This window comes from Peromyscus eremicus, chromosome 4 (assembly GCF_949786415.1).
Source record: "Peromyscus eremicus chromosome 4, PerEre_H2_v1, whole genome shotgun sequence".
Lineage (NCBI taxonomy): Eukaryota > Metazoa > Chordata > Mammalia > Rodentia > Cricetidae > Peromyscus > Peromyscus eremicus.
The window spans coordinates 140,082,775-140,109,603 of record NC_081419.1 but is presented as its reverse complement, the minus strand read 5'-3'; the positions used below and the strand labels follow the sequence as shown (position 1 = coordinate 140,109,603).

The window sequence follows — 26,829 nt, the reverse complement described above, 5'->3', positions numbered from 1 at the left end:
GGACACGTGAGACCCTGTCTCAGAAAAGGAAAAGACAGAGTCTGGATTTGGGAGCTTTGGGAAAAGTGGTGGCTGCGGCCATCCTGTTTAAGTCTGAAGGGCTTTTGGCCACTCCCTGCCAGGCTCCTGGGCTTCTGGAGAGCTCTCTCATCCTCAGCTCTCTGTTCTCCTTTGCCTGGAGCTGACATCACCCAGGCAGCTCATGGTGAGGACTGGATAGAGGACAAAGACCTGAGTGTGTGCAGTAAGGGGTCTGACATCACCCGGCTGCCATAGCCAGGACCCCTCATCTGTGCCAGGGACAGATGCAGAGGCTGAGGCCATGTAGGCAGCCGTAGCCAGGACCCAGGGTGCAGAATTGCACTTCTCAGAGAAGCGAGCCTGTGATGATGCCCAGAGGGCAGTTGGGCATCCCTGGTACTCAGGCCAGCTCTGGGTGCCATGGCTTGCCATGGGAAATGGAGACAGCCAGCACACTTGTTCCTGAGGCTGCCTGTGTATCTCTAGAACATGCTGGGATCACAGGGACCCGTAGGTGGGAGTCCTGGTTCCTGAGAGTCCGGGTTCATGTCTGTCTGCAGAGGGGGAAGGCTGAGGTGTCAGGGATGCCTTTCTTCCTAGTTTGCTGCCTCAGCTACATATCTATACACTATATACTGTGAGCCTTAGGTACTGAGACTGCCCACGGCAGACATGAAATGCATGCTTCCAGCATCTACAGATGAGTTCTCTTGTCGGAGCCCCTCAAAAGGGGAGGACGTTGCCTGTGACATGGAATAAATGGCATACTGACTAGGGAGATAGTAAAGTAAGTCAGGACGTCAGGACCTGCATTTGACCCCGGTACCTGTGAGAAGCCAGGTGTGGTGGCACACTTGTAACCCCAGCGCTGGGGCAGGGGGGCAGAGACAGAGGGATCCCTGGGGCTCAGTCTAGCCAAATCAGTGAGTTCCAGGTTCAGTGAGAGACCCTGTCTCAAAAAACGCCATGTGTGATAGCACACACCTTTAATCCAAGCACTTGGGAGGCAGGGGCAGCATCATGTGGATCTCTGTGAATTCAAGGCCAGGCTGGTCTACAGAGTGTGTTCCAGACAAGTCAGGGCTACATAGTGAGACCCTGCCTCATAAACAAACAAACAAACAAACACAAATAAATAAAATAGAAGATGGCAACTCGATGTTGACCTCTAGCCTCAGTATACACATTCAGTGACGTGCACACCTCTACCCCTCCCCCTCCCCCCGTGGCTTACTAGTCCTGGAGTTAAGGGCTGGGCACCCCAGACTCCAGTGTCTGAGCCAGGACTTGAGATAGTAACAGTTTCCAGTTCTTGGCTGGTTGGAAGTCGGGCTCTGGGCTGTTGTCACATACACAGATGGTGATTTTTTTTTTTTTTCTTTTTTAAGTCATTGCTGGGGTAGGAGAAGCCTTTGTGGGCTGAGCCCAGAATGAACAGAGGCAAGGGTGCTACTTGGAAGCAGGGCTGCTGATAGTGGTGATGGCATGGAGTTGCTGAGTCTGGACTAAACGGGGTATATGTGGGAGTTCTGGTAACCATTGTAGACCTGGGTCTGGACTCGGTTCAGAGGCATTCACAGACCACCACCATAACCCCACTTCACAGGTAAGATTCTCTGCTCCCAGCCTGCTGGAATCTGGGGTGTCTCCATGAATAGCTGTTTTAAGACTGGAGACATGGTCCAAAGGTTAAGAGTTCATATCGATCTTCCAGAGGATCAGGGTTTGGGTCTCACGACCACCTGTAATTCTAGGTCCAGGGGATCTGAGGCTCTCTGCTGGCCTCCACAGGCACTGCACCCACATGGCATATACTCACACAGACACACACATGCACATGAAGATAAAAAAACAACAAAAAGCAAACAGCATTGGGATTCTTTTCCAGGCCTCTAAATGACTTATAAGTGAACATGACCATCTGTTTTTCTTTCTGGCTCCAGTTGGTTGTGGGGTTTATATGGGCTCCTATGTGCAGCCCCAGTTCTCCCATGTCCCCTCATGTTTGGGGTGCTGTTGTATGAATCTGCTACAGATCAGTTTAAACAAAATACAGAATCTTTCCTTCTCTAGCAGAGGGCTATTTAGGTGCTTCTCAGGTTTGGCCAATATAAGTAAGGCAGTTTGACTGTCCCGTCTCCCTGTCTGTGCGTGCGTGCGTGTGTGTGTGTGTGTGTGTGTGTGTGTGTGTGTGTGTGTACACTCGTGTGTATGCATGCACATATGTGTGTGTGTGTTAAATTTCTCTAGGCCAGAATGGCAAATTTTTCGATAAAAGGCTCCAGAGTCAGTGCTTTTATATTTGCAGTTCTGTGGTCTATCTTAACTGCTGAGGTACTGTGTGTGGTGTGGCCTTAGGAAACAACACCTGAATGCATCATGGGTGAGATCAGGCCCCAGGCCACACTGTGTGACCCCAATAAAGACTCCTGCAGGGAGCTGGGTGGTGGTGGTGCATGCCTTTAATCCCAGCACTCGGGAGGCAGAGTCAGGCAGATCTCTGTGAGTTTGAGGCTAGCCTGGTCTACAGCGCGAGATCCAGGACAGGCACCAAAACTACACAGAGAAACCCTGTCTCGAAAAAACCAAAACCAAAACCAAAACAAAAAAAAAATTGCACACCTTTAATCCCAGCACTCGGAAGGCAGAGGCAGGTGGATCTCTATGAGTTTGAGGCCAGCCTGGTCTACAAAGCGAGTTCCAGGACAGCCAGAGCTACACAGAGAAACCCTGTCTCAAAAAAAAGAAAAAAAAAGATTCCTGCAGGGTTCTAGAATTGGCCCCTCTCCTAGGGTTGCTGAGCTGCCCTCCTGAGTATCTGTACTGTTTACAGAATCCCACACTGCCGTGTTGTCCTTGGACCATGTTAATGACTGCCTCATGTCCCTTTGTAGAGCTGCATGCTTCTTGGAGGCCGGAAGACCACAGACATCCCTCTGGAGGGTTACCTGCTGTCCCCCATCCAGAGGATCTGCAAATACCCACTCCTGCTCAAGGTAAGACTCCTTGGTCCTGTCCCCAGGCAAAAGTGGCGGGCCCACCAACAAGAGAAACTGTTGTTTTAAGGAGCTGTGGCATCTAGTGACAGAGCTGGCCCTGGGCCAGGCTGGACCCACACCAGCCCCTGCCTCTTTCTCTGCTGTTCTCTGGGCTTCCACGACTAACATCATCTCTATTGAGGCAGCAGATGGCTGTGGGCATCTGGACTCACACCCTGTCAAGTTTAAAGTCAGTAGGAGGCAGTGAGCTGCTCTCTTGGAGTTCTGATGGACAGCCTGAGAGTCACTCCGGCTGTGGCCAGCCATCTGTGGCTAAGGGAATAGTATATTCCAAATAGTTTGTATTTGAGTCATGTGGTTTGGTATTAACCAATCACAGGAAACTTTGGCTTGGACCACTGATCATCTTTCAACCTGCTTAGACCGTTGCTTTTCTTTTGAGCCTGTCCCTAGCCACTGGGGAGTGCTGTGCCCTGATTGGCTGAGATGGGCCCTGTCTTAGTTAGGGTTTCAATTGCTGTGATGAAACACAAAGACCAAAAAGCAAGTTGGGGAGGAAAGGGTTTATTTGGGTTACAGTTCCACATTGCTGTTTATCACCAAAGGAAGTCAGGACAGAAACTCAAACAAGGCAGGAGTTAATGCAGAGGCCAAGCTGCTTACTGGCTTGCTCTCCATGGCTTGCTCAGTCTGCTTTTGTATAGAACCCAGGACCACCAGCCCAGGGATGGCACTACCCACAATGGGCTGGGCCCTCCCCTATTGATCGCTAATTGAGAAAATGCCTTACAGCTGGATCTCATGGAGGCATTTCCTTAACTGAGGTTCCTTCCTCTCTGATAACTCTAGCTTATGTCAAGTTGAGAAACAGCCAGTACAAGCACCCACAGTCTCTCTGCTCCAATGACAGTGTGCAGAGCTGGACTGTGTTCTGATTGGCTGAGATCTGGGTCAGGTGCTCTGTTCCTGAGCCAATTACTCTTTACTCAGACTTGAACCTTAAGCCAGTTACTGGAACCCGTATGCCACCCTCCAAGGAGGGACAGACAGACTGGCACCAAAACCTGGCCTCTTTCTGGAGGGCGTGGAATGACTTGGCACAGTCGTCCATGCACCTGCTGTCACTCTCCCCTGCTAGCCGCCTCCGTCTTGGCTGAGCAGTCAGTGTAGACCTGACCCTAGACAGCTCTATCCTCGGCTTCAGAACCGACAGTTGGGCAGGTCCCCAGCTCCATGGATGGCTCTGTCCCCATCTGCTGCTCGGTCCTGCTTTCCCAGCCCTTACTAATGATGGCTGTTGGCTGTGCCGACCCTGGCTCTGTCCTGAGGCCTGTCTGATAGCTGGTTCTTAAGCTCCCTGCTGCAGGCTAATCTCACTGCTGGTGCCTCATTCATGAACCGCTCATAGGGACCACCTAGCTCCTTGTTCAGAGGGAGGGTAAGGAAGGTGCTTGGGAAATCTTGACCTTTGCTTTGTGCTAGAGAAGGTGGGTGACCTTAAGCATCTCAGCCAACAAGACCCTGGAGCTGACAGCAGTGCTGGGGTCAGGATTCTTGTGTGTGTGTTGGGGTATGATGTGAGTGTACGACAGAGGCCAACATTGGGTATTTTCTTCAGGAGTCACTTACCTGTTTTTGAGATAGTGTCTTTCTGGGCCCGGGGGTGCTCTGTTGGGCCAGACTGGCTGGCTGTTGTACTCCAGGAGCCTGCCTGCCTGTCTCTGCTTCCCCAGTGCTGTGGTTACAATCATGTATCACCATGCCTAGCTTTTAGGTGAGTGCTGAGGCTCGAATTCAGGTCCTTGTGCTTGCACAGTAGGACTGAGCCCTCTCCCCAGCCCAGGACACCATGTTCTAACACAAGAAGCTGTGGCAGTGGGGCTCAGCTCTCCCTGTGCCTCCCCCAGCCCTTGGCTGCTTGTACCTGTGAGGCAGTCCAGAAGAAGCTCAGCCTGTGTCCTCCTGGGGCAGTGGACAGTCTGGGCTCAGGAGCTGCAAGGGGAGCCGGACACCACGAAAAGACACCCTCTGTTTTTGCATTCATACTAGTTGCTAGTGCTCAGGCAGACACACTGTGGGATTTAGAGAGAGGATTGGTTTGTCCAAGGCTCGCTGGCCACATCCAGCAAGAAAAATCTGCTCGGACAACTCGTGAACTAAGAATGGGGCTTGCGCTTTTGTGAAGCTTTCAAACAGAGCAAAACCACCACCAAAACACCCCCGACAAACCGGAGTGTGCGAGAGGGTCTGGTGCTGCTGGCGGAGCCTGGCTGTGTGCTCTGGCCGTCAGGAGTCTTGCTGCTGGCGGAGCCGGGCTGTGCGCTCTGGCCGTCAGGAGTCTTGCTGCTGGCGGAGCCGGGCTGTGCGCTCTGGCCTTCAGGAGTCTTGCTGCTGGCGGAGCCGGGCTGTGCGCTCTGGCCGTCAGGAGTCTTGCTGCTGGCGGAGCCGGGCTGTGCGCTCTGGCCGTCAGGAGTCTTGCTGCTGGCGGAGCCGGGCTGTGCGCTCTGGCCGTCAGGAGTCTTGCTGGTCCTGCTTTAGTGCTGGGCTTTGCAGCCGTGGCGGCCTGGATCTGACTTGCAGCTGTGCAGTTTATTAGCCCTGGCTTTTGAGTCAGTCATGCGGCTTCTTATGCCTCAGTTTCTCCTTTGTGACACAGAACTGGAGACTGTAGCGATTCTGGACTTGTTAGGAAGTGAGCACACACCCCCTGCAGCCTCATCGGGAGGGCAGATGAGGCCATCAGGACACCGAGGAAGGGAAAAATGGCTGCCCCAGACTACTAGCCGCTCAATTTAGAGTCTTAACCCTGGCTCCCAAAGTGGCGTGTCTGTTAAAGAAGCATGTTTGGGAGCTAAGTCACCACGGTGCTTGAGGCTGACGCCTGCAGTCCGTGTCAGTTCCCTAAATGGGGCCTGAGAACATTGGTGCCTTCATGGCTCAGTGGCTAGTCTACTTTTCTGGGTTCTAAGCCTTGAACATCTGACCCTTGAAGGAAAACTCTCACCTGCAGCCTCAGAGCTGAGTTGAACTGTTAACCCCTTGGTTTCTGGGTCTTGACCAAGTCTGGGGTCATAGGAGCTTATAGAGAAGCAGATTCTGTGATCTGTGTCAGTAACTCGGGAGGAAAGACCCATGGGCCTCGAAGCCTGGTGGACCTGAGGCCTGTTCCCTTTTTCTCTAGGGCCTGGGGTTTAGTCCCACAGGGCTCCTGTCCCAGGGAGATAGAGGCAGCTGGGGCAAACCGCTGGCTGCCTCTGCAGGAAGCACCCACAGGAAGTGGGGAGGTCTGGCCTTGCCCTCTTGACAGCTGTTCACACTGCTGCTCTCTCCTCTCTCTCCAGCTGTGTGTATCAGGAGCCCAGGGGCTGCTGGGGACCAGCCAGCAGGGTCTGAGATTCCTGTGTGACATGCATGGTCCCTGACAGACAACTGCTCAGTGTCCCTGCCTTGGCGCCCACCCGCCAGCCCGCCCGCCACTGGAACATTTGTATCAGCAAGCAGCGGGGCTGAGAGCCTTTTACATGCTCCTGGGATGCCTCCTTTGCTCACAGTTTCCAGGGCAGTCTAAAAGATGACCCTATACGCGCAGCAGCCAACTCTAGCCCCAGCCTGTCCCCTCAGCCATACAAACATGCCCCACAGATGGTCCTCAGTTCTGTGAGCCCCCTTGTTCCCACTGAACTGTCAATGGTGCAGGCTGCAGGGCTGGGGAGCCTGGGGTGGGGGAGGAATAGGCAAGAGTCAAAGCCTTTTGGGAACAGCCCCAAAAGCTGAACTTGAACATTGCCTAAGAATAGCCAGAACATTCTATTTTGGCTCTTCAGCCCAGGCTCAGGATAGACAGTTGGCATTTTCAGGCTTTATTGAGTTTTCCATCAATGTTTCCAAGGAGATGATTCAGAGCTGGGTGATGCCTTGATATGTAGCAAGCAGGTCCCCAGGGGGAACCCAGCTGATAGTGGCCCTTTTGATTGTCCTTGGCTCTTGCTGTGGCCCTGCTTCGTCCTGGCTGTTGACACGGCCTTGGGTCCACAGCTGGACCAACAAACTCTAACCTGGGCCTTGAGTCTTCCAGATCTTGGTGGGTATACAAGCACCGTGGGGTGTCATGTGATGGGCAGGAGGTCCTAGGTGGCCAAGAGGGACCTCGGCCACTAGTTCCTGATCTCCTTTGCTCCTTTTGTCCTCGGCCTCTTGAGTGTGGATGCCGCTGGCCCTATCATGGACTCTTTGCCCTGTCTCACTCCTGTGTTATCCTCATCCACTGTGACTGACAAGAACCTTACAGTTATATTCAAAGGTTGAGCCACCCAAACCCACAGTAAGCCTGCAGTGTTTCCATCACCCTAGAAGGAGCCCCGTCCTCTGAACAGGGTGTGCCCCTCTCCTTATCCCTCCTTCCACCTCCTCTTCTGTCTCGGAACTTACTTTTTCTGGATGCTTCATACAAATGGGGTCATAAATCTTATCCTTGTGTGTCTGGCTTTTTTTACTTGGCATCATGTACTTCACATTGTTGCTTGGGTTCATATGGCATTCCCTTTTCACAACTGAGTAGTATTCCCCTGTAAGCTGGGCTATGCCTTATTGTCCGTTCGTTGGCTGGTGGGCATTTAGGAGTGGCACTGCTGTGACCTTTCACAGCTCTTAACACATGCACTCCTGTCCTCCACATGCTGGCTCTCATCTTCCCCAGAGTGGCTTCCCTCCCAGCCTACCTCCTAGCTCCATTCCAGGAATCAGCCACTTCATCCTGGAGGTTTCTCAGGCCAATCCTTGGGTTATCTATGGCCCCCACTCTCCCTCACTCCACTCCAGTTGGTGAAGAAGCCCTGTTGGCACCTCTGGGGAGCCTGCCCAGGGCTGGCTGCTTACTGGCTCCTGCACTCTGCCTCTCCTGAGGCTGCTCCAGCTCCAGCGGGCCTCCCTGCTTCACCTCCATCCTCTGCCGCTTGTCTTAGCTCCCATCCCTCCTACACTGAAAGCATCTTCCTGTGTTCTCATATAAGATCTTCCCAGGGCATGCCCAGATCACCTTTCAGGGTCCTGCTTCATTTCGTTCCTGCCTTCTTTTAGCTGTGTGACAAGGGAGTTTGCTGGACTGTCTGTGTTTGCCTCCCCAACAGGAATGGAGCTTACAGCCCTGCTTTTCTGTGTGGATTGGACAGTGTGTAGGAGACTTGTGTTGACACCCTGAGTGTGTCACAGTCACATCTGGGGAGTATTCTCTGATACTGTCATGGAGGAAGCTGGTGTGGGATTTTCTTTTTTTCCCTCCCAGTTCCTGCTAGATGTCTCTTTGAGATGTGATGGAAGCACCGTGCTTCAGTTTCCTAGTGTTGGTAGTGTGTTAGTTATAGTTACTGTAGAGAGGGTGGATGGAGGGATGGAGGGACCTCTAAGATCCTTCAGTAAACACGTGCTGTTTTGATTGACACAAGGTCTGCTTACCCTGATTAGCTACACACTTACTTTGGCCTGTGTTTGTGTCACTCTCTAACAGTTGAGCTGTCTTTGTCCTTAGAGTTAAGAAGGTTCTGGAAGCACTAGAAAGGCCATGCTTGCAATTTGATCTGATGATATTACCATAGCTCAGTTGCTTTCTGTTTATTGTGTGTATTATAGGAATACATATACTCTCTCTGTTAGTCTGTCTTTCTATGTGTCTGTCTGTCTGTCTGTCTTTCCTGGGGACTGAACCCAGGGCTTCCATATGCTAGATAAGCACCTGATCACTGAACTACACCCTGCCCTCTTTATTTTGAGACAGGTTCTTAGTAAGTTGCCCAGGTTGGCCTTGAACTCTCCACCTTCCTTCGTCAGCCTCCCCAGTAGCTGGAGCCTGGTGCGGCCTGTATTTCTTTGTCTTCTGTTCGTCCCCTTGCTGTCATTTCTTCCCATCTCTCTCTAGGATGGTTCTCACGCTGGGGTTGGGGGTTAGTCCCTCCTGTTTCCTATCCCCCTTTCCTCCAGCTGCAGCTGTCTGAGGGAGTATCACCAGCGTCAGGCAGTTTTCCTGTTGTCTCTGGAGCACCACCCCTGTAGTGCCTGGGGCTATCTGTCACCTTTGCGGTGGCTTCCTTGGGAAGCTGGCCCCCCAGTCCCTGACTGGTGGAATCTAGGGTGGTGGTGATCCCCTGACCATGCGCTGTACACATGGTCATATATACAGCAGCCCCCAAAATGAGGTGGTGCAGTATGGACCTTGGCTCAGCTGGCTTCTTTTCCACGTGGCACATGGTCCTGTAAGGGGAAGCCACCTTGTCCCCCACTGGTCACTGTCAGGTGGAGGGAGACCCAGGTCAGCACGGGCTATGCTGACTGGGGGCTGGCTTGGGAGGAGGCTGGGGTAAGGTCAGCTGTGTGTCTGCTACCAGCACTGGACCTGAGCAGCCAGGTGGACCCAGGAGCAGGGGATCGGCCAGTATCACTCTTTCTGTCTCTTTGCTCATCTAGGAGGCTTGGGTTCCCGCATTCCCACAGGGCAGAATTGCTCAAGATATTTGCATGGAGTTTTCATATAGTTTGCTTAGGTCAAGGCTTTCTCTGCTGTGGTGGGCAGCTTTTCAAGTTCTTCTAGAAGTTTTTCACTTCTTGTTTTCTTTTCCCATTTTTCTTTTTTTTGGTGTGTGTGTGTGTGTGTGTGTGTGTGTGTGTGTGTGTGTGTGTGTGTGATGTGTGTTGTGTACGTACTTGTTAGTGTTGGTGTGTGTGTGTGTGTGTTCACATGCATGTGTATGGAGGCCAGAGGTCAATGTCGAATGTCTTCCTCTATTGATCCTTATTTTGTAGACCCAGCTGACCTCAAACTTCCTGCCTCTGCCTCCCAAGTGCTGAGAGTAAATACATGCATCACCACGCTGGCTCTGATTTTTTTATGTGAGTGCTGAGGATCCAAACTTGGGTCCTCAGGTTGGTAATTGAGCCATCCCTTTGGCCTAGTCACTGTTCGTTCCATTGCTGTGAACAGACACCATGACCAAGGCAACTTAGAAAAGAAAGCATTTAAATGAGGGTGTGCTCACAGCTTCGGAGGGTTAGTTCATTATCACCAAGGTGGAGAGTGTGTTGGCAAGCATGGAGAATAGCTGAGAGCTTTATATCCTGATCTAGGGAGAAGAGGGGAAGGGGGAGGGGGAGGGGAGAGGGAGAGAGCTTGCAGTGGGCTTTTGAAATCTCAATGCCCACCTCCCAGCGACACACCTCCTCCTACAAGGCCACAGGCCTCCTAATCCTTCCCAGACAGTTCTCTTTGTCCCTGGTGACCGAGCATTCAACCGTATGAGCCAGTGGGGGCCGTTCTCATTTACACCTCTTTACCTTAGATGCTCTCCACTTCATCCCCCTGTTCTCCTCAGCGTCACTAGAGGAGACCCCAGAACTGCACTGTTTGGAGTGGGCAATGCCCTCTGAGCTAGATAAAAAAGCCTTTGTGAGCAGAGTTTGCATTGGAAGGCCTGATCTGTAATCAGCCCCAGAAAGTGGGGGTGATGCTCTGTTTGGTCTAGCCTGTGGTTGGCACCTCTTTCTAGGCCCCCCTTTTTTCTGTGGAGATGCTAGCATGGCTTCCTCGACCTGTGTCAGCTTTCAGGCGTCTGCCAATGCCAGGGTGTAGCAGTGAAGGGTTTCATTGCATCTTCCAGCGACAAATGCAGCATTGTCTTTACACTATAGTTTATGGCTCCGTCCCGCTAGTGACTGAAAGCCCAATTTATCATTTCATGTCATTAACTGCCTCCGCACTTTGAAAACCTGACTTAAACTTGCTTTTTCAGAATAGAATGGAAAACAGCCAGGACTCCTGGCAGAGCTGTGGCAAGGCACTCCCAGGCCAGTGTCTCCAGCTGTTTCTCCCTGAAGTTTCCATCTCAGGGGGCCCTTTCCTCAGGTGGCTTCCCCTCAGGCACCAGCAGCCTCAGGCTCACACCCCCAGGGAACAGAGGAGTTAATCCCTCTGACCCTCCCAACCTGAGTCTCAGCCAAAGCCCTTGCTGGGTAGGAGGCTGGAAGGCTCCACCTTTGACATGAACCCACACGGGAGCCTGGCTGTAGTGGCCTCTCTGTGACTCCTAGCCCAGGAGAGGGTCAGGAGTGGTGGGCCTGCATGGCATGTCTGCTCCCCATTCCTCTTCTCCATGCTTTCTCACTCACCCCAGGGAGCTCGAGCAAGCAAGCAGTTGCTCACCCCACCTTCGCTTGTCCCCCAGCTGGGCCTGGTGTCAGAAACTCGTGTTCTGGGTTCTACTCCTGTGGCTGTGCTGTGGCGGGCCCCCCCTACTTTGGGGCAGAATGGAGTGGCTCGGAGTCGTGCCTGTGTGTACCATCTTGGTACCTGTGATTGCAAAGGGCAGGGGTATGAGGTGGCTTGCAGAAGCCCAGGCCCTCTGCCCTGTTTCCTCCCTTCCAGGAACCCCAGGCCACTCGTGAAACCACACGGGCTGGAGCGGATGCTGGCGGGGGGGGGGGGGGGGGGGGGGGAGGGGCACAGCCTGGCTTGTGCGGTGGCCTGTTACCCTTTCTCACCCAGGGCCGGCCTCTTTTAAACACTTTGTAAGAGCATAACAGGAGGAGACCTATAACCATAGCCAGCATCCTCCAGGTCCCACTTCCTGTCTGTGGCCTTTGGAGGCTCTGCTGATCATGCCTCAGTTTCTTCATTGGGATGGAAGTGCTTGGTGACGCTGGTTACGGTGCTGGGTGCACAGCCCGAGCTCTTGGCTGCCACTGTGGTGTGATCCGCAGCTGAACAGCCCCGTTGTTCTTCTTGCTGTGGAGAGACAGCAGTGAATGCGTGACTGTTACCATGGGAGTGATGGTAACAGCAATCCACATTGTGCTCGCTTGGTCTGCGAAGAAGATGCTTACGTTCACCTCTGCATCTGTTGGTGGGCCAGCGGGGGATGTGACCTGATTTCACTATGAGCACATTCTGCCTCAGAGAGTTGGGTTCACTTGTTCAGGTCGCACAGCAGAGAAGGGTAGAGGTGGGCTGTCCTGTCTGGCATCTGTCTCTTGGCAACAGGGTCTGGGAAGCTGTTTGAGTTGTATGATGCATAAGAGGCCTGAATCTCTTACTGATGCCTCTAGCGATGGGTGCTCACCCCTTTATGAGGCCGACCTCTTTCTCATGGAAAGCTCCAGCAAGCATACTGGTGTGATTACTCTACCCAGCCACTGTCTGCATCTGCTCACTTGACCCTCTGAACTTCAACAAAGCTCAGTAGCTTCTTGATCATAGCCCGCCCCCACCCCCCCAAAAAAAAGATGCTTAGTAAATAGCTGAGTACCTCTTTAGGCCCTGTACGTTCACACAGCTATCTTACTTTGGATGTGGATCCCTGGGTTTTCAGGATGGGAGTCTGTCACCTTGGAAGCTGGTTCTGTTTTAACCCAGAGTAACCTGAATCCAGCTGAGTTCTGAATTAGATAGGGAATCCTCACCTTTTAACTCTTGTGGGGTGGGGTGGGGGTTCCCAGGGTAAACACAGGTGGTTGGGTGTGGGAGCAGTCTCCTTTGTCTGTTGAGCTGTCTCGGTGGCTCTCTTCACCTACTTTATTTTATTTTTACTTGTGTGTGCGCATGTGAGTGTGGTTGCCGGAGGGACAAGATTCCTGGGAGCTGGAGTTACGGGCAGTCGAGTCACCTGATATGGGTGCTGGGAACTGAACTCCGGTTCTTTGGAAGAGCAACAAGTGCTCTTAACTCTTCAGCCAGCCCTACCCCTCACACACTTCACTTATTTTAAAATTAACCTTGTCATTTGTATGTGTGTGTGTGCGTGTGCACACGTCCATGCATCCAAGGTGTGTGTGTGGAGGTCAGAAGATGGTCCTGGCAGTCTGTCATCGGTACCTCCCATCTCTTGTTGGAGACAGACTCTCTCACTGGTCTTCCTCACCACGTAGGCTAGGCTAGCTGGCCTGCAGGCATCCAGGGTCCGCCTGTCTCCACCTCCCATCTCACCATTTCTGGGCTTACAGGTGCACACCACCTCGCCTGACTTTTTAGGTGGGCTCTGGGGATCCCACTCCGGCCCTCAGCTTGCAGGGCAAACGCTTTCCCTACGGAGCCATCTCCCCAGCCCCGGACTGTCCCTTTGCTGTTTGGTTGTGGTTTTTGTCTAGTCTGGAAACAGCTCCACTGATTCCTCTTCCCTCTTCTTGGATGGTGTCCTTGGGGGACACGATGGCTTTGAACTTGATGAAGCGGAGCGTCACATTTGTGAGGCTGTTTTACATGTGGCTGTGTCTGGAAGCGCGTTGCCTGACCTGAGGTTGTGACAAAGGCTCCTTCCTGTGTTCTTCTCTCTCGGGTGTATGGTCTTGGTTCTTCCATTTGGGGGTCAGCACATTTTGTGTTAGTTTTTGGTGCAGTAGAGGAAGTGGCCTGATTTGGTGCTGCACAGGGATGTGTGGCTGTCCTGCACCACTGTTCAGAAGGTTTCCCTTCCCCCAGGAGTGCACAGTGAGGTTGAAAGTGAACAGACTGCTCTTGTGGGTTTCTCTCCCCCTGCTCAGCTCTCCTCCACTGCCCTCCTGACCTGCTCTTATACAGTGTGGTGTTGCCTCCTCACAGCCTGAATAGAGGGCCTGGTGGAAGCAGCGTGTGCCGAGGTTCAGAGGCAGGGATAGCTCCTGGTTCTTGGAGCTTCTTGGAGGGTAGCCAACACTCCCCTGAGACACCCCAAAGTCTGCACTTCCCCCTGCAGCTTGGGCCAGTTACCAGCCTGGCCTTTATGCTTGGTTTCTGTTCCCATCCTCATTGCTGACCTCAGGCAGTCAGCTGGGAACAGGAACCCACCCTTTTCTTCTTCTTTTTTTTTTTTTTTTTGGTTTTTCGAGACAGGGTTTCTCTGTGTAGCTTTGCGCCTTTCCTGGGACTCACTTGGTAGCCCAAGCTGGCCTCGAACTCACAGAGATCTGCCTGGCTCTGCCTCCCGAGGCTGGGATTAAAGGCGTGCGCCACCACCGCCCGGCCCCTTTTCTTCTTTTGACTGGGCATTGGCTGCTCTGTAGGGACCCCCTCTGAGGAGTGACTGGACGTCTAGCTCAGGCTACAACATGTAGGAGACAGCTGCTCTCTGTGAACAAGCTGCCGGCCATTCCGGTCTCCTGAGACTTTGCCGGCCTGACCAGAGGGCAGCTGGTTCCTGCTTTGCTGTCCTATCCGCGAGGAAGCTGGTGGCCCAAGTTCAGATCCCAGCCCTTCCTCCCCCCTGACTGGGGCTACCACAGTCTCCCTTGTTAGACAGTCTGGGACCTGTCTCTCAAGCTCAGCCAGGGGACTCTGGGGTGTTCCATGCCATTTTCACCACCACTGGCTTTCTAGTAGGGGGTGATGCTGAAGGAAGGAGGGATAGCCTGAGTCCATCCAGTTAGTGTGCAAAGCCACCCTGGGATCCAGAAAGGAGAGCCAGGAGACATGGACTGTGAATACAGGAAACAGAGTGCATGGTGGCAGAGCCCGGGCTGTCTGGTGGGTGGCTGGAAATTCCTCTGATGCTGTCCCAGTGCCCTGACTGAGGAAGGCCGTGGCAGGCACAGGCACTGCCACCTCAGCACCGTCCCCACCAGTGCTGGCCCATAGTCTCCTCCACGTCTCACACACCACACCTAGTCTCACATACCACACCTAGTGAGTGGCTGGAATCTTTTGTTTGAGACCAGCCGGAGGTCAGTTCGGGGAGTGCTGGCCCAACAGCCAGGAAGCCCTTAGCACTGTATAAACAGACCATGGTGGCACCTGCCTTTAATCCCAGCTTCCAGGATACAGAGGCAGGAGGATCAGGAGTTTAAGTTCCCCACCTACAGAGTGATCTGGAGGCTAACTTGGGCAACATGAGGCCATGTTTCTAGAAAACACAGTCTGGCCTTGATAATGTCCCTGCCCATGTCTGAGGTGGGGTGGGGTGAGCTGATGGTAGCTGGGTCCTGGGTCGAGAACTGGCTGGATGCTTTTTGTCCTCTGTCCTGTGTCCTCTGAAGGAGAGGCCTATTCGTTTATTTATCTTTCAGTCCTGGGGATCGAACCCAGGGTGAGCCTTGAGCATGTTTGGCAAATGGTTACCACTGAGCCGCACTTATGCCCCAAGAGGTGTCCGTCCCCCCCATTTCACTGAGAAAGCTGGGGCAGCAATTGTGTCTGTGGCCACCTCTGTCACCTGCCCGTCTCCCTGTGCTCTCTTGTGGTCCCCTCACCCTCCACCCCAGTCACCTACCGTTCCTTGTCATGCCCAGTGTCTTTCCAACCTCACTCCCTTTGTGCCTGCTCTTCTGTCTGTCTGTCTGCCAGCCACGTTGTTCACTCAGCGTGTGACCTCCCAGTTCCAAGTTCATTTCCTGATGTCCATTCTGGCTCCTCACAGTGTTTCTCACTGCTGGCCATTGAAACAGAGACTTGATTTCCCTTTGCTCTTTGGTCTCTATCATCTGTATTAGGCTGGGATACCCAGCAGACTAGATTTTTTTTATTTTTATTTTTTTCTGTTTTCTTGTATATTCAGATTCTGACTTCAAGGACACTCAGATGATACTCAAAAAATGAATATATGAATGAGTGAATGAGTGAAGAAATGAACATCTTAGTTACCTTTTTTTGTCAATGGAATGAAATATCTGACAGAATCAGCTTAAGGGAGGAAGGGGTTGTTATGGGTTCATGGCTTTAGGGTACACAGTCCATCAGGACAGTGGAGTAGCTGGTCTCTTTGTGTGTGTTTTAGGGTACACAGTCTATCAGGACAGTGGGGTAGCTGGTCTGTGTCTGTATTTTAGGGTACAATCCATCAGGAAAGTGGGGTAGCTAGTCTCTGTGTGTGTTTTAGGGTACACAGTCCATCAGGACAGTGGAGTAGCTGGTCTCTGTGTGTGTGTTTTAGGGTACAATCCATCAGGAAAGTGGGGTAGCTGGTCTCTGTGTGTGTTTTAGGGTACACAGTCCATCAGGACAGTGGGGTAGCTGGTCTCTGTGTGTGTTTTAGGGTACACAGTCCATCAGGACAGTGGGGTAGCTGGTCTCTGTGTGTGTTTTAGGGTACACAGTCCATCAGGACAGTGGGGTAGCTGGTCTGTGTGTGTGTGTTTTAGGGTACAGTCCATCAGGACAGTGGGGTAGCTGGTCTCTGTGTGTGTCTTAGGGTACAGTCCATCAGGACAGTGGGGTAGCTGGTCTCTGTGTGTGTTTTAGGGTACACAGTCCATCAGGACAGTGGGGTAGCTGGTCTGTGTCTGTATTTTAGGGTACAATCCATCAGGACAGTGGGGTAGCTGGTCTCTGTGTGTCTGCAGTCAGGAAGCAGGCAAAAGCGAAGCTGGTACTCAGCTACCTTTCTCCTTTTTGTTCTGTGGGATGGCACCACCCGTATTCTGGGCTGACCCACCCCGTTAAACCTCTCTGGAAACACCTTCGTAGACACTCAGAGATGTTTCTTCTAGGTGACCCCAAGTCCAGTTACGTCACTATGAAGACTGACATTCGCATGACTGCGCCCGCACGTGGGAGCTTTGCTCACCAGCCTGTCAGCATGCTGGTTGACATGGCTCCACCTCTGGCCAGCATGGACCTGGACTGACTTCCCTCTTTCCTGCTCTTTCCCACACTAGGAGCTGGCCAAGAGGACCCCTGGCAAGCACCCTGACCACCCCGCGGTGCAGAGTGCCCTGCAGGCCATGAAGACAGTTTGCTCCAACATCAATGAGACCAAGAGGCAGATGGAGAAGCTGGAGGCGCTGGAGCAGCTGCAGTCTCACATAGAGGGCTGGGAGGTATGTGGTGAGGCAGGACGGCCCTGGGCTGAGGTGGCTGGCCCCCACTTGCAGTGCAGATCACAGCCTGGCGCTTTTGTTTGGTCTGCCCTGTGTTTGTTTACGAGTGGTTTAGTTGATTTGCAGTGAAACATAAAAGCTCAGATTTCGGCCGGGCGGTGGTGGCGCACGCCTTTAATCCCAGCACTCGGGAGGCAGAGCCAGGCGGATCTCTGTGAGTTCGAGGCCAGCCTGGACTACCAAGTGAGTCCCAGGAAAGGCGCAAAGCTACACAGAGAAACCCTGTCTCGAAAAACCAAAAAAAAAAAAAAAAAAAAAAAAAAAAAAAAAAAAAAAAAAGCTCAGATTTCAAATTTCTGTAGGCAGATTGGTAACGCTGCTGTGTCTCACAGCAGCCGCCACTGAGTCTCCAATTTCCTCAGCCCCACCCCTGGGGGCCACACCCCCTCACCAAGTGTGCTATGCTTCTCCTACCTGCTGCCTACAGGCCTTCGAGCTTCTGCTGCCAACATCAAGGCAGCATTTACATATCTGAATTCATCTCTTTTCCTGTTGCTATGACAATACCTGACGAGAACCACTGAAAGGAGGAAGGTTTATTGTACTCACAGTTGGAGGGTGCGGTCCATTGTGGTAGAGAAGTCATGGGCAGGAGCATCCCATGACTGGTCACACTCATGGGAAGCAAGGAGAGATGCTAGAGCTCCCTTCTCCTCTGTCTTCAGCCTGGGGCACCAGCTCAGGAGGTGGCACCACCCACATGTGAGGTGAATCTTCACACCTTAGTAAACATAATCTAGAAACTCTCTCCCAGACATGCTGGAAGTCTAGAAGGGGATTCTGGACCCTATCAGGTTGACATTGTCAGCCTTCCACACTACCCCAGGTCAGGACTCTGGCTTGACAGACATATCCTTGCTAGGTGAGTGACTTTGGGCACCTGTTTTTAACTTCTCTGACCCTGGTATCCCATTCTTCATCTGCATCAGTAACAGGTGGTGTTTCCCTGCTCTCAGTATTGTTAGTGGGAAGGATAACCCCAGAGTGTATATAACTGACTTTCTTATCACACTTGTGTGTGTGTTTGTATGTGCACAGTGTGCCACAGCATATGTATAGAAGAAGTCAGAGGACAACTTTTGTGGGAGTCAACTCATTTCCTTCCACTGTGTGGGACCTGGGCTTTGAACTCAGATCATCAGGCTTGGCAGCAAGCCCCTTTACCCACTGAGTCATCCCTTCAGCCAGTAACCAAATGACTTTCTTAACCCTCACCTCCTATTTCCCTTATTGAAAGTTTCCTCTGTGTCTATAGAAAGACAATGGAAAAATACAACTGAATAGGAAAGGCCAGCTCAGCTGGACTGAGAGATTAGGAGCTGAGATGAAAGGTCCTGGGACAGACGTTGCTGTCTGGACCACCCTCCCCCCTCCCCCGCCAGGCCCTGGGTGGCCCTGGATGTCTGGGATTTAGTATTCTTTTCTTGTACTCCCCCACCCCGGGTTGAGGGCCCAGCTGCAGAGAAGACTGGGGCTTTGTTCAGAGAATGCGGGTGACATGTCCCCTGCACTTTTCCTTCACTGGCCATCTTCTCCGTGAGAGCCCAGCTCCTAGACTCCCTTGCAGATGGACTTTGGAATGGGCTTTAAGGTTTGGCCTCGATCAAGTTAGAAGGTGGGAGAGGGGATGCCACAGGAGGGTCTGGTTTTCTGTGGCAGAGTGTGCCCCCTCCCCCTGGCTTCCTGGGCAGGGAGGTTCAGTCGCTGGCCTGAGTGGGTAGGTTGTGTATTCAGTGGGCAAGATGAGGCAGCCGACCTGGCATCTGGCTCCTTTGGCTGGGGGGGCTGCACATTGCTTTGCCTGAAGCACAGGTCACATGACAGCCTTTCCACTGGAGCGTCTAGGCACACACTGGCATATACTGGCTGCCATGGGGCCATGAGGTGGGGGGCAGCACCAAGTGGCGCACCTTGCAGCTCCTAGGCAGTGCATGGGGGGATGTGTGGCCAGTAGCCACCCAGGCTGGGTAGGTGGCTGTGATCCTTCCTGTGCCTTGGGCGTGTCTGCCACCAGTGTCTTTTCCTGACCCCGATGGTGGCTGTCCTTTACCTGTGGAAAGAGATGAAGAAGGGAGGGGAGAGGCTGGAAGGTAGTGACGCATCCCCTGCTGCTCGGCATGGTTTGATCGCTTGACCATGCTTGGCGCCCAAGAAGCTGGGAAACGTAGTTCATTGGTCAGGCAGCCAGTGCCTGCGAAACTCCCTCCCCAAGACTGCGCTGAGGGGAGCGAGGACTTGGGCTGCCTCAGCCCGTGTTCTGTACTTGCCATGGTTCTGTCCAGCCCCCTCTCCTCAGCTCTTTGGATCTGTGTGTCTGGGCCTAGCCCTCGCAGGACTCCACACAGACCCGCTAGGTGCTGGCTCTGGGGACTCCTGCTAGCGGGCATTCCCTAGTTCCTGTGTTTGCCCCTCCTAAACACCTTTCCTTAATTCTCTGCCCCAAATCTGACACTGCTCAGTCATCCTCGTGCACACCCCCTGTGTCGGCCGCACCAACATGGGACACTCATCCCACAGCCCTATTGATGCCAGAGGCTATCCCCCTCTGCGCCCACAGCCTTCAGTGGACCTAGCGCTCCCATAGTCCTGCCATGACGGTTCCCACGTGGCATCCGTTGAGCCCCTGCTGCACCCTGGGGAAGGTTGCTAGGTGCTGGGAACCTCACCACACGTGCTTGATAGAAATGGCCTTGTCCTTACAGAAGTGCTGCTCTTGTAGGGAAGACTTGACAAGCCAGACTGCAAATAGATGACAGGCAAAGGACACTCAGACAAAACCCAACCCCCGTAGGACCAGATGCTGACCCCTGGGCCTGCCTTTAGCCACGCGAATTGGTGTGTTGGCTCCCTGCACCCCTAAGTGTCTCCTGTAAAAGGACATGCAGTCCAGTGATGGCCCTGGCCCACACAGCCATCCATCAGATTGTGTTGACTTTCCGTCTGCTGTGGGGGCCGATAGGGATTTCGGAGTGTGGAGGAAAGGGTGCTCGATGGCTGGTGTTGTCAGTTTGACAGGGTCTGGAGTCACCTAGGAGACAAGCCTCCAGGTGTATCTGTGAGGGAGTACTTAGCCTCTGGGCATGCCTTAAGGGTCATCTTGGTTACATTAATGGATGTGGGAAGGTCTAAGCTGCGGCAGGGCCATTCTCTGGCTGGCACCCTGGACTATACAGGTGGGGAAAGAGAGCTAAACAGCAGCATGTATTCATGGCTCTCTGTTTAGTTGGTTGTGTTTTTTTTTTTTTAACTCTAATTTAGGGGCCACCCAACTCCCAAATAAATACATGGAGATTTATTCTTTATTATGAATGCCCAGCTTTAGCTTGGCTTGGCTTGGGTTTTTTTTTTTTTTTTTTTTTTTTTTGCCAGCTTTTCTTAAATTATCCTGTCTACTATTTGCCTCTGGACTTTCACCTTTCTCTATTTCTGTGTATCTTTTCTTTCCTTCTCATTCTGTGGCTGGTTGGGTGGTTGGCCCCCGACATCTTCCTCTCCTCCTTCTCTTGCTCCTCCCTCTTCTCTTTTTCTCCTTCTATTTATTTTCTCTGCCTGCCAGCCCCGTCTGTCCTTTCCATTGGCTGTTCAGCTTTTTATTAGACCAATCAGGTGTTTTCGACAGGCACAGTAACACAGCTTCACAGAGTTAAACCAATGCAACATAAAAGAATGCAGCACATCTTTGCATCATTAAGCAGGTGCTTCACAGCATAAACAAATGTAACACATCTCCAACTAATATTCCACAACATCTCTGCTTCCTGGTTGTGGATGTGATGCAACCAGGCGCTTCAAGCTCCTGCTGTCATGACCACCCCGCCATGATGGACTGTGACCTTGAACTATGGAGCAGAAATCTGCCCTTTCTCCCTTGAGTAGCTTTTGTCCTGTGCAACGAGGAAAGGAGCGAAAACAGGTATGTTGTTCTGCTCATGCCTGCCCTCCATCCCCAGGGCTCTAACCTCACGGACATCTGCACCCAGCTCCTCCTTCAGGGCACTCTGCTGAAGATCTCTGCAGGCAACATCCAGGAGAGAGCCTTCTTCCTCTTTGACAACCTGCTGGTCTACTGTAAGCGGAAATCCAGGTGAGCTGCTGGGGCGGGACCAGGCTGCCCAAGTGATCTGCTGGGGCAGGCCTGTGGTAAGTGCACCCTTTCTCCAGGTGACACCTAGGGCTTGTCACATCTCTCTCTGGGCTTAGCTTTTTCTTTTGAGTATTTAGGGAGTTATTCTAAACCAATGTATACTATAAGCTGAATATGCTAATTTAAATTTTCTAGTAACTACATTAAAGAAAAATAAAAAGAAACAGGTGAACTGGAGCTTAGTAGTGAATTCAACCTAAGATGCTCACATGTTATATTTAATTATGATCATACATAACTATAAACAAGTTTTGAAAAGTAATAAGGAAATGTTTTCCCATATGTTTTAATATTCAGTCTTTGAAGTGGTTTGTGTATTAGCTTTATGTCACAGTGGGCCCCAGTCTTGTTTCCCTTGTGACCTGGGAACACTGCATCAAACAGCTCTGGATAATGTGGAAACTCACTAGCATCCTGAGAGTCTGAGGTCCTGGGGTGCAGAGAGGGAAGGGAGAAAGCTCTCACTGCTGGGCTGGGGGAGGAAAGAACGGCTCCTCAGCATCTTCACATCCCTCACCAAGCCCCTTGTCCTCTGTGGGGCCCAGGAGTGAGTGGACAGGCGACACACTTGTGTGTGGTTGGAGTGTCAGGTGGGGTGTGGGGGGCAGCAGGAAGAAGGATGGAGAGACAGCTGGAGGCTTGGCTGGTGAATGGATAGTGAGGAAGGAGGGGAGAGGAAAGGAATGTGGCCAGTGTGTGAACCGCTGAGGGTGGAGAGGATGAGGGAGGAAGACGGTGATGAGGGATCTGTTGGGCCTGGAGATGAAGGAGGAGGGAGGGGATGCTGAATAAAGGAGGGAGTGGGTGAGGAACCTCTTGAGCCTGGGGATGAGGGAGGGGCTAGAAGAGGGAGGTTGGAGGGGATGAAGAAATGGATGAAGAATTTGTTGAGCCTGGGGATGAGGGCGTAGACAAGGCTGGGTGTGAAAAGGGAAGTGAGCAGAGAAAAGGAGTGCAGGATTGGTGGCTGAGTGGTTAGAGCTTAGGAGGTGGTTGTGCACTGGGGAGTTGGCAGGTATGGGTGTTGAGCTGGTGGTGGCTGTGGAGGCAGGTGCAGGTTTGTGGGGATAGATGATGGAGTGGGGTCTGAGCATCAGGTTTGCGGGTGGCTGGGTAGGTGACTGGATGGTTCGCTAGTAGGGTAGGTATGGGGAGGTCAAGGCTTGGTGGGTGATGGTTAGCTGGGCTGCATGTGTGTGGAAGGTAGGGTTGGGTTGATGATTGCCAAGGTCATTGACTGTGGTGTTGAAGGGGGTGTGGCCGGCTCACCAAATGCACCTTGGATGAGTGATGGGGAGAGGGTGATGGACAGAGGATGCCTGCCTGTGGTATTGTTGCTCAGTAGGCCTTGGGTAATCTTAGCAGTCAATGTCCCCTGCTTAAATTCTGTTTCCTGTTGAGTTGTCCCAGGAGTGAAACAGTAACCTTCCAGAGGCTTCTCCATGCCTTCGTCTGGCCAAGGCTGGAGTGGACTCACACCATTGTGGCTTTGTTGTCTCAGAGCATCAGTTTCCAGTTTCCTTGTCTGTTCCCAGCTCCTAAGGCTGGGTGGGAAAGCTGGCCACAGGGGCTGGGTGCCCCTTCCACATGATTGTGTGGCCTCAGTCTCCTCTTCTGTAACGGGCCATGTCCGTCCTCTGATGTTTGGTTCAGAGTTTGGCCACTTCTCCATCTCCACATTTTCTCCTGCCTGTGCCTCAGTTTCCTTGTCTGTAAAACAGTGGACTCTGCTGAATGTACCTCACAGGGTCTTTGTAGAGGTGAGGGTGATAAGTGCCTGGTGCGTGAAGTTGGGGCTGGTGGCTGCTGCCATCCCTGTGGACCCCACACTCACTCCTTTGGTTCTTGGTGCCACCCGTTGGCAGCCCTAGGGCACAGAGGTTTGTATTGTCCATCCTTCCTGTTGTGGGGGTTGGTCCTTCTTGCCACAGGCTTCGGCCTCCCATCGTGTCATCTCCCAAGTGTAGACACGTTCAGCCTACCTTTCCTCCAGGTGTTCTCCTGCTTGCTCTGTAAGGATCTCTCTTGCTGTCTCATGTCTCCTGTCTTGCTGGGGTCACCCCCAGAGGCCTCCTTTGACAGTCTTAAGGCTGCTGTGAATTGTCACCCCCAGCGCTTCCCTGTCCTGACTGTTAGAGGCAGGTACTTTCCCCAGAGCACTAGGCTTTGGGAAACAGAGTGTCCCTATAGCACTCTGTGGACAGCTCCCAGCTGCTGGCTGTGCTTGCCATGTCCTTCTTCCTCTGTGTCACCTACCCTAGGAGGAACACTTATTGCCCCCATCTTGGCTCCTGCAGGGGCTGTCTCTGGCTTTTCTGTGTCCACTGTAAGCTCTCCAAAGGCCGCTCCCTCTCTAGTGACAGAGGGAGCTGGCCCATGGGAAAGGGCACATCTGTCTCCTGAGAGGGCCAGGCACCAGGCTGGTGTCCAGCCTCTAGATTAACAGCCAGAAGGCTGGGTGCGTGAGGGCAGGGTCAGGCGCTGGTGGATGGAGCCTGACTGACTGGAGTGGCTGAGGAAGCATACGATGCGGCGAGGCGGCTGCAGGCTCTCTTGGTCCCTGTCTGGGGTGTGGGTGAAACGGTCTGACATGGAGTGCTCTTGCCACCAAAGGAGAAGGGAGAATTCTAAAAGTCAGCCCTTTCAGTTACAGAAGGGGAAACTGAGGCCTCGTAGCTGCCTGCTCTGTTCTGAGAGGCCAGGGTCATAGTGGTTGAAAGTACCGAGGCCCTGCTGTGCCTCTGTGACTCCGGATGAGTGCTGTTTTTGTGTCTGTTATGTAGTCTGAAGCACCATTGTCCTGTGGGTGTGCTTTACAGAGTGAGCAGGCCTGTCTGGGCACCACTGTGAAGTGGCTGGGACGTGCCAGGCTCACGAGTGAGAAGTGGGAGACTGTTCCTGTTCGGCTTCCCTTGGATGTTTTGCACACAACTCACATGTGTCTGAGTTGGACTTGTCTTCTTGTCCACATTCCTGTCCCAAACCTTTGTCTCCTCAGCTCTTCCTCATTCCCAGAAGTGACATCAAAATCTCTGTCAGTTAGGGTTCTCTGAGACACAGACCTGGTAGGATATGTGTGTGTGTGCCTAATGCACCTGCACACTCACAGACATAAACACACACTCATGCACACAGGCAGATAACCATGCACAAATTGATGCATAGCCATACACATGTACATCTATGCATTCCCATGCATTTTTGTACTTGCATACACAAACATGCATACACATGTAGTTATATACAACATGCACATGTTCATACATATGTGTATACACATGCATTCCTACACATCAGTGTACCTGCATACACAGGTGTGCACACAGGAATACATACATACATGTACACACATGCATACCCATGCATACATGGAAGCAAGAGGGTGAACTTTGTTGTGTATACCAATACACACATGCTTGTAGATTTATAATAAAGTGTCCAGCCAGCCAGTGCCTGAGGAAGCACATGGTTCCTCTAACTCTTACACAGCCTGTCCCTCATTACAGGCTCAGGGAGCCTGAGTCTGGCAGACACACTCATCCCCTGCTGCTCCAGCCCTCACCACTCAACTCCCACATGCAGCAGGAGCCCAGGTCTCCCCACATACAGCTGCATTCTCAGGGAGGTCTGGCCCTCCTGCGGTCCAGGGGCCTCGGTCTACTCTGCGCACACATACTGTTTCATTTACCCAGCTGCAGGGAAGTTTGTCTCAGGTAGAGAGGTCTGCCATAGTCCTAGCTGGCTCTGGGTAAGGATAGTTCACCTCTGTGGATCAAGGGGGTTCAGAGGGCCTTTGCTGTGATTGGTGTTTCTTTTCTGTATCCTGTAGCCCCTCTCCCAATGGAAGACAAGTTCCCCAAGATTTCATGTGCATCCCTGTGGCCTAGCACCTAGCAGAGTGCCTGGCACCTGGCAGCCATTTCCAAGTACTTACTGAATGTGTTGCCCCTCACTTGATTCCCTGCCCATAGGAAGCCCTGCAAGATGGTTTTTTTTTGTTTGATATTTTAATTTGTTTGGGTAACTGTAACAAAATGACATAACTGATTATCTTAAAGGATACATTTTTTTTTTCAACTTAATGCAACCTAAGAAGTCCAAGAGCAAGGCACCAGGAGATGGGCTCAGCAAGGCTTCCTTCTGCTTTCTGTTGTGTTCCAGCATGGGAAGGTGTCTCTTTGAGGCCTTTTTGTAAAAGACACTAATCCCATTCACGTGATACCACTAACCTCTGTGATCTAACCGCCTCACCCCCCAACTCTTAACATCAGGGCTTAGAAGTCAGCAGATGAATGTGAAGGGTACCATGTTCAGACTGTAGCAATGACTGAATGTGTGGGCAACAGAAATCCCCTGAATGAAAGCATGAGTCTGGGTAGGTGGGTGATGGATGCGTGAATAGATGGATGAGAGGGGTGGATAGTTGGATTGGAAGGTAGGTAGATGGATGAATGGGTGCATGGATGAATGGGAGAGTGAATATATGGATAGGTGGTTATTGAGGTGGCTGGATGAATGAATGAATTCGTGGGTAGATGGATGGATGAATGATATTTGGATGGGTGGTTAGATTATAGGTAGATGGTTAATAAATGGTTGGTTAGTAGATGGTTGAGTAGATGGTGGGTAGAGGGTGGGTGTGTAAGTCAGTAGATGGTTGATGGATCATGGATAGATAAATGGTGTGTGTGTGTGTGTGTGTGTGTGTGTGTGTGTGTGTATGATGGTTGTATGGATGGTGGATGAATGGATAGTAGATAAAGTGGATCATAGATGAGCGGTGGATGGTAGGTGGATGGGTAGATGGATGATGAATGGGTGGATGGATGATTGCCTCCCCCAAGTCCTTCTATCCTGGTTTCAGTTTGGGAGGTAGCATGTTAGAAACCAGTGGGTCCCTCCTGATTGCTAGTCCGGTGTTGGTGGTCTCCCATGCCGTCCCCAGTAGCAGAAGAGCTGATCTGTGAGGTCAACAAAGCTATTAACCTGTTTTTCAGATGAGAAACCATGGTGAGTAGAGAAGAAACTCCCTCAGTTGCCTGCCCACCAGCAGACACCATGTTCCTTGCTCCAGCCCAGAGCTCCTCTCTGTCCCTGGGTGCCCCTCTGTGTTGCTGTCCCTTGTAGGGGATACTGACTCCCCATTGTTTTTCAGGGTCACTGGGAGCAAGAAATCTACTAAGAGGACCAAGTCTATCAATGGCTCCCTGTACATCTTCAGGGGTCGGATCAACACTGAAGTCATGGAAGTGGAGAATGTGGAGGATGGGACAGGTGGGCCCCGCCCCTCTCTGCTAACCCCTCCCTGCCTGCCCTGGTATTCTCTGTGTCACGTATAATTTTTCTTGTATTATTGAATGTAACCTGAAGAAAAGCACTAGGACCTAGTCAAGTAAAGCCCTGGAGATGAGAACTGAGAACAGTGCAACCCACCACCACCACCACCACCACCACCACCAAGTGACTTCTGTCTACATTTTATTTTTATTTTATGTGTATGAGTGTTTTGCCTGTCTGTGTATCTGTATGTGCCATATGTGTGCAGTGCTCATGGAGGCCAGAGGAGGGCATTGGATCATCTAGAACTGGAGTTACAGACAGTTGTGCTGCCGTGTGGGTGCTGGGAGTTGAACCCCAGTTCTCTGGAAGAGCAGCCAGTGCTCTTAACTGCTGAGCCATCTCTCCAGCCCCTCACTGTAGGCATTTTATAATGAAATCCTTTTTTTTTTCTTGCATAAAATATTTTTACCATATTGGGTGTGGTGGTGCATACCATTAAAGCCAGCACTTGAGAGGCAGAGGCAGGTGGATTTCTGTGAATTTGAGACCAGTCTCGTTTAC

General features: G+C 52.1%; 1 protein-coding gene across 1 annotated transcript in view; it reads left to right on the top strand.

Annotated features, from left to right (window-relative positions):
- Prex1 (phosphatidylinositol-3,4,5-trisphosphate dependent Rac exchange factor 1) overlaps positions 1 to 26,829 on the top strand; it is a 162,933-nt gene that overhangs the window by 80,386 nt on the left and 55,718 nt on the right. Inside the window, exons 6-9 of the mRNA XM_059258980.1 lie at positions 2,916 to 3,017; positions 16,623 to 16,784; positions 20,795 to 20,928; positions 26,144 to 26,262. Of these exons, the coding sequence (XP_059114963.1) occupies positions 2,916 to 3,017; positions 16,623 to 16,784; positions 20,795 to 20,928; positions 26,144 to 26,262 (517 nt within the window). The remainder of the gene's footprint in view (positions 1 to 2,915; positions 3,018 to 16,622; positions 16,785 to 20,794; positions 20,929 to 26,143; positions 26,263 to 26,829) is intronic.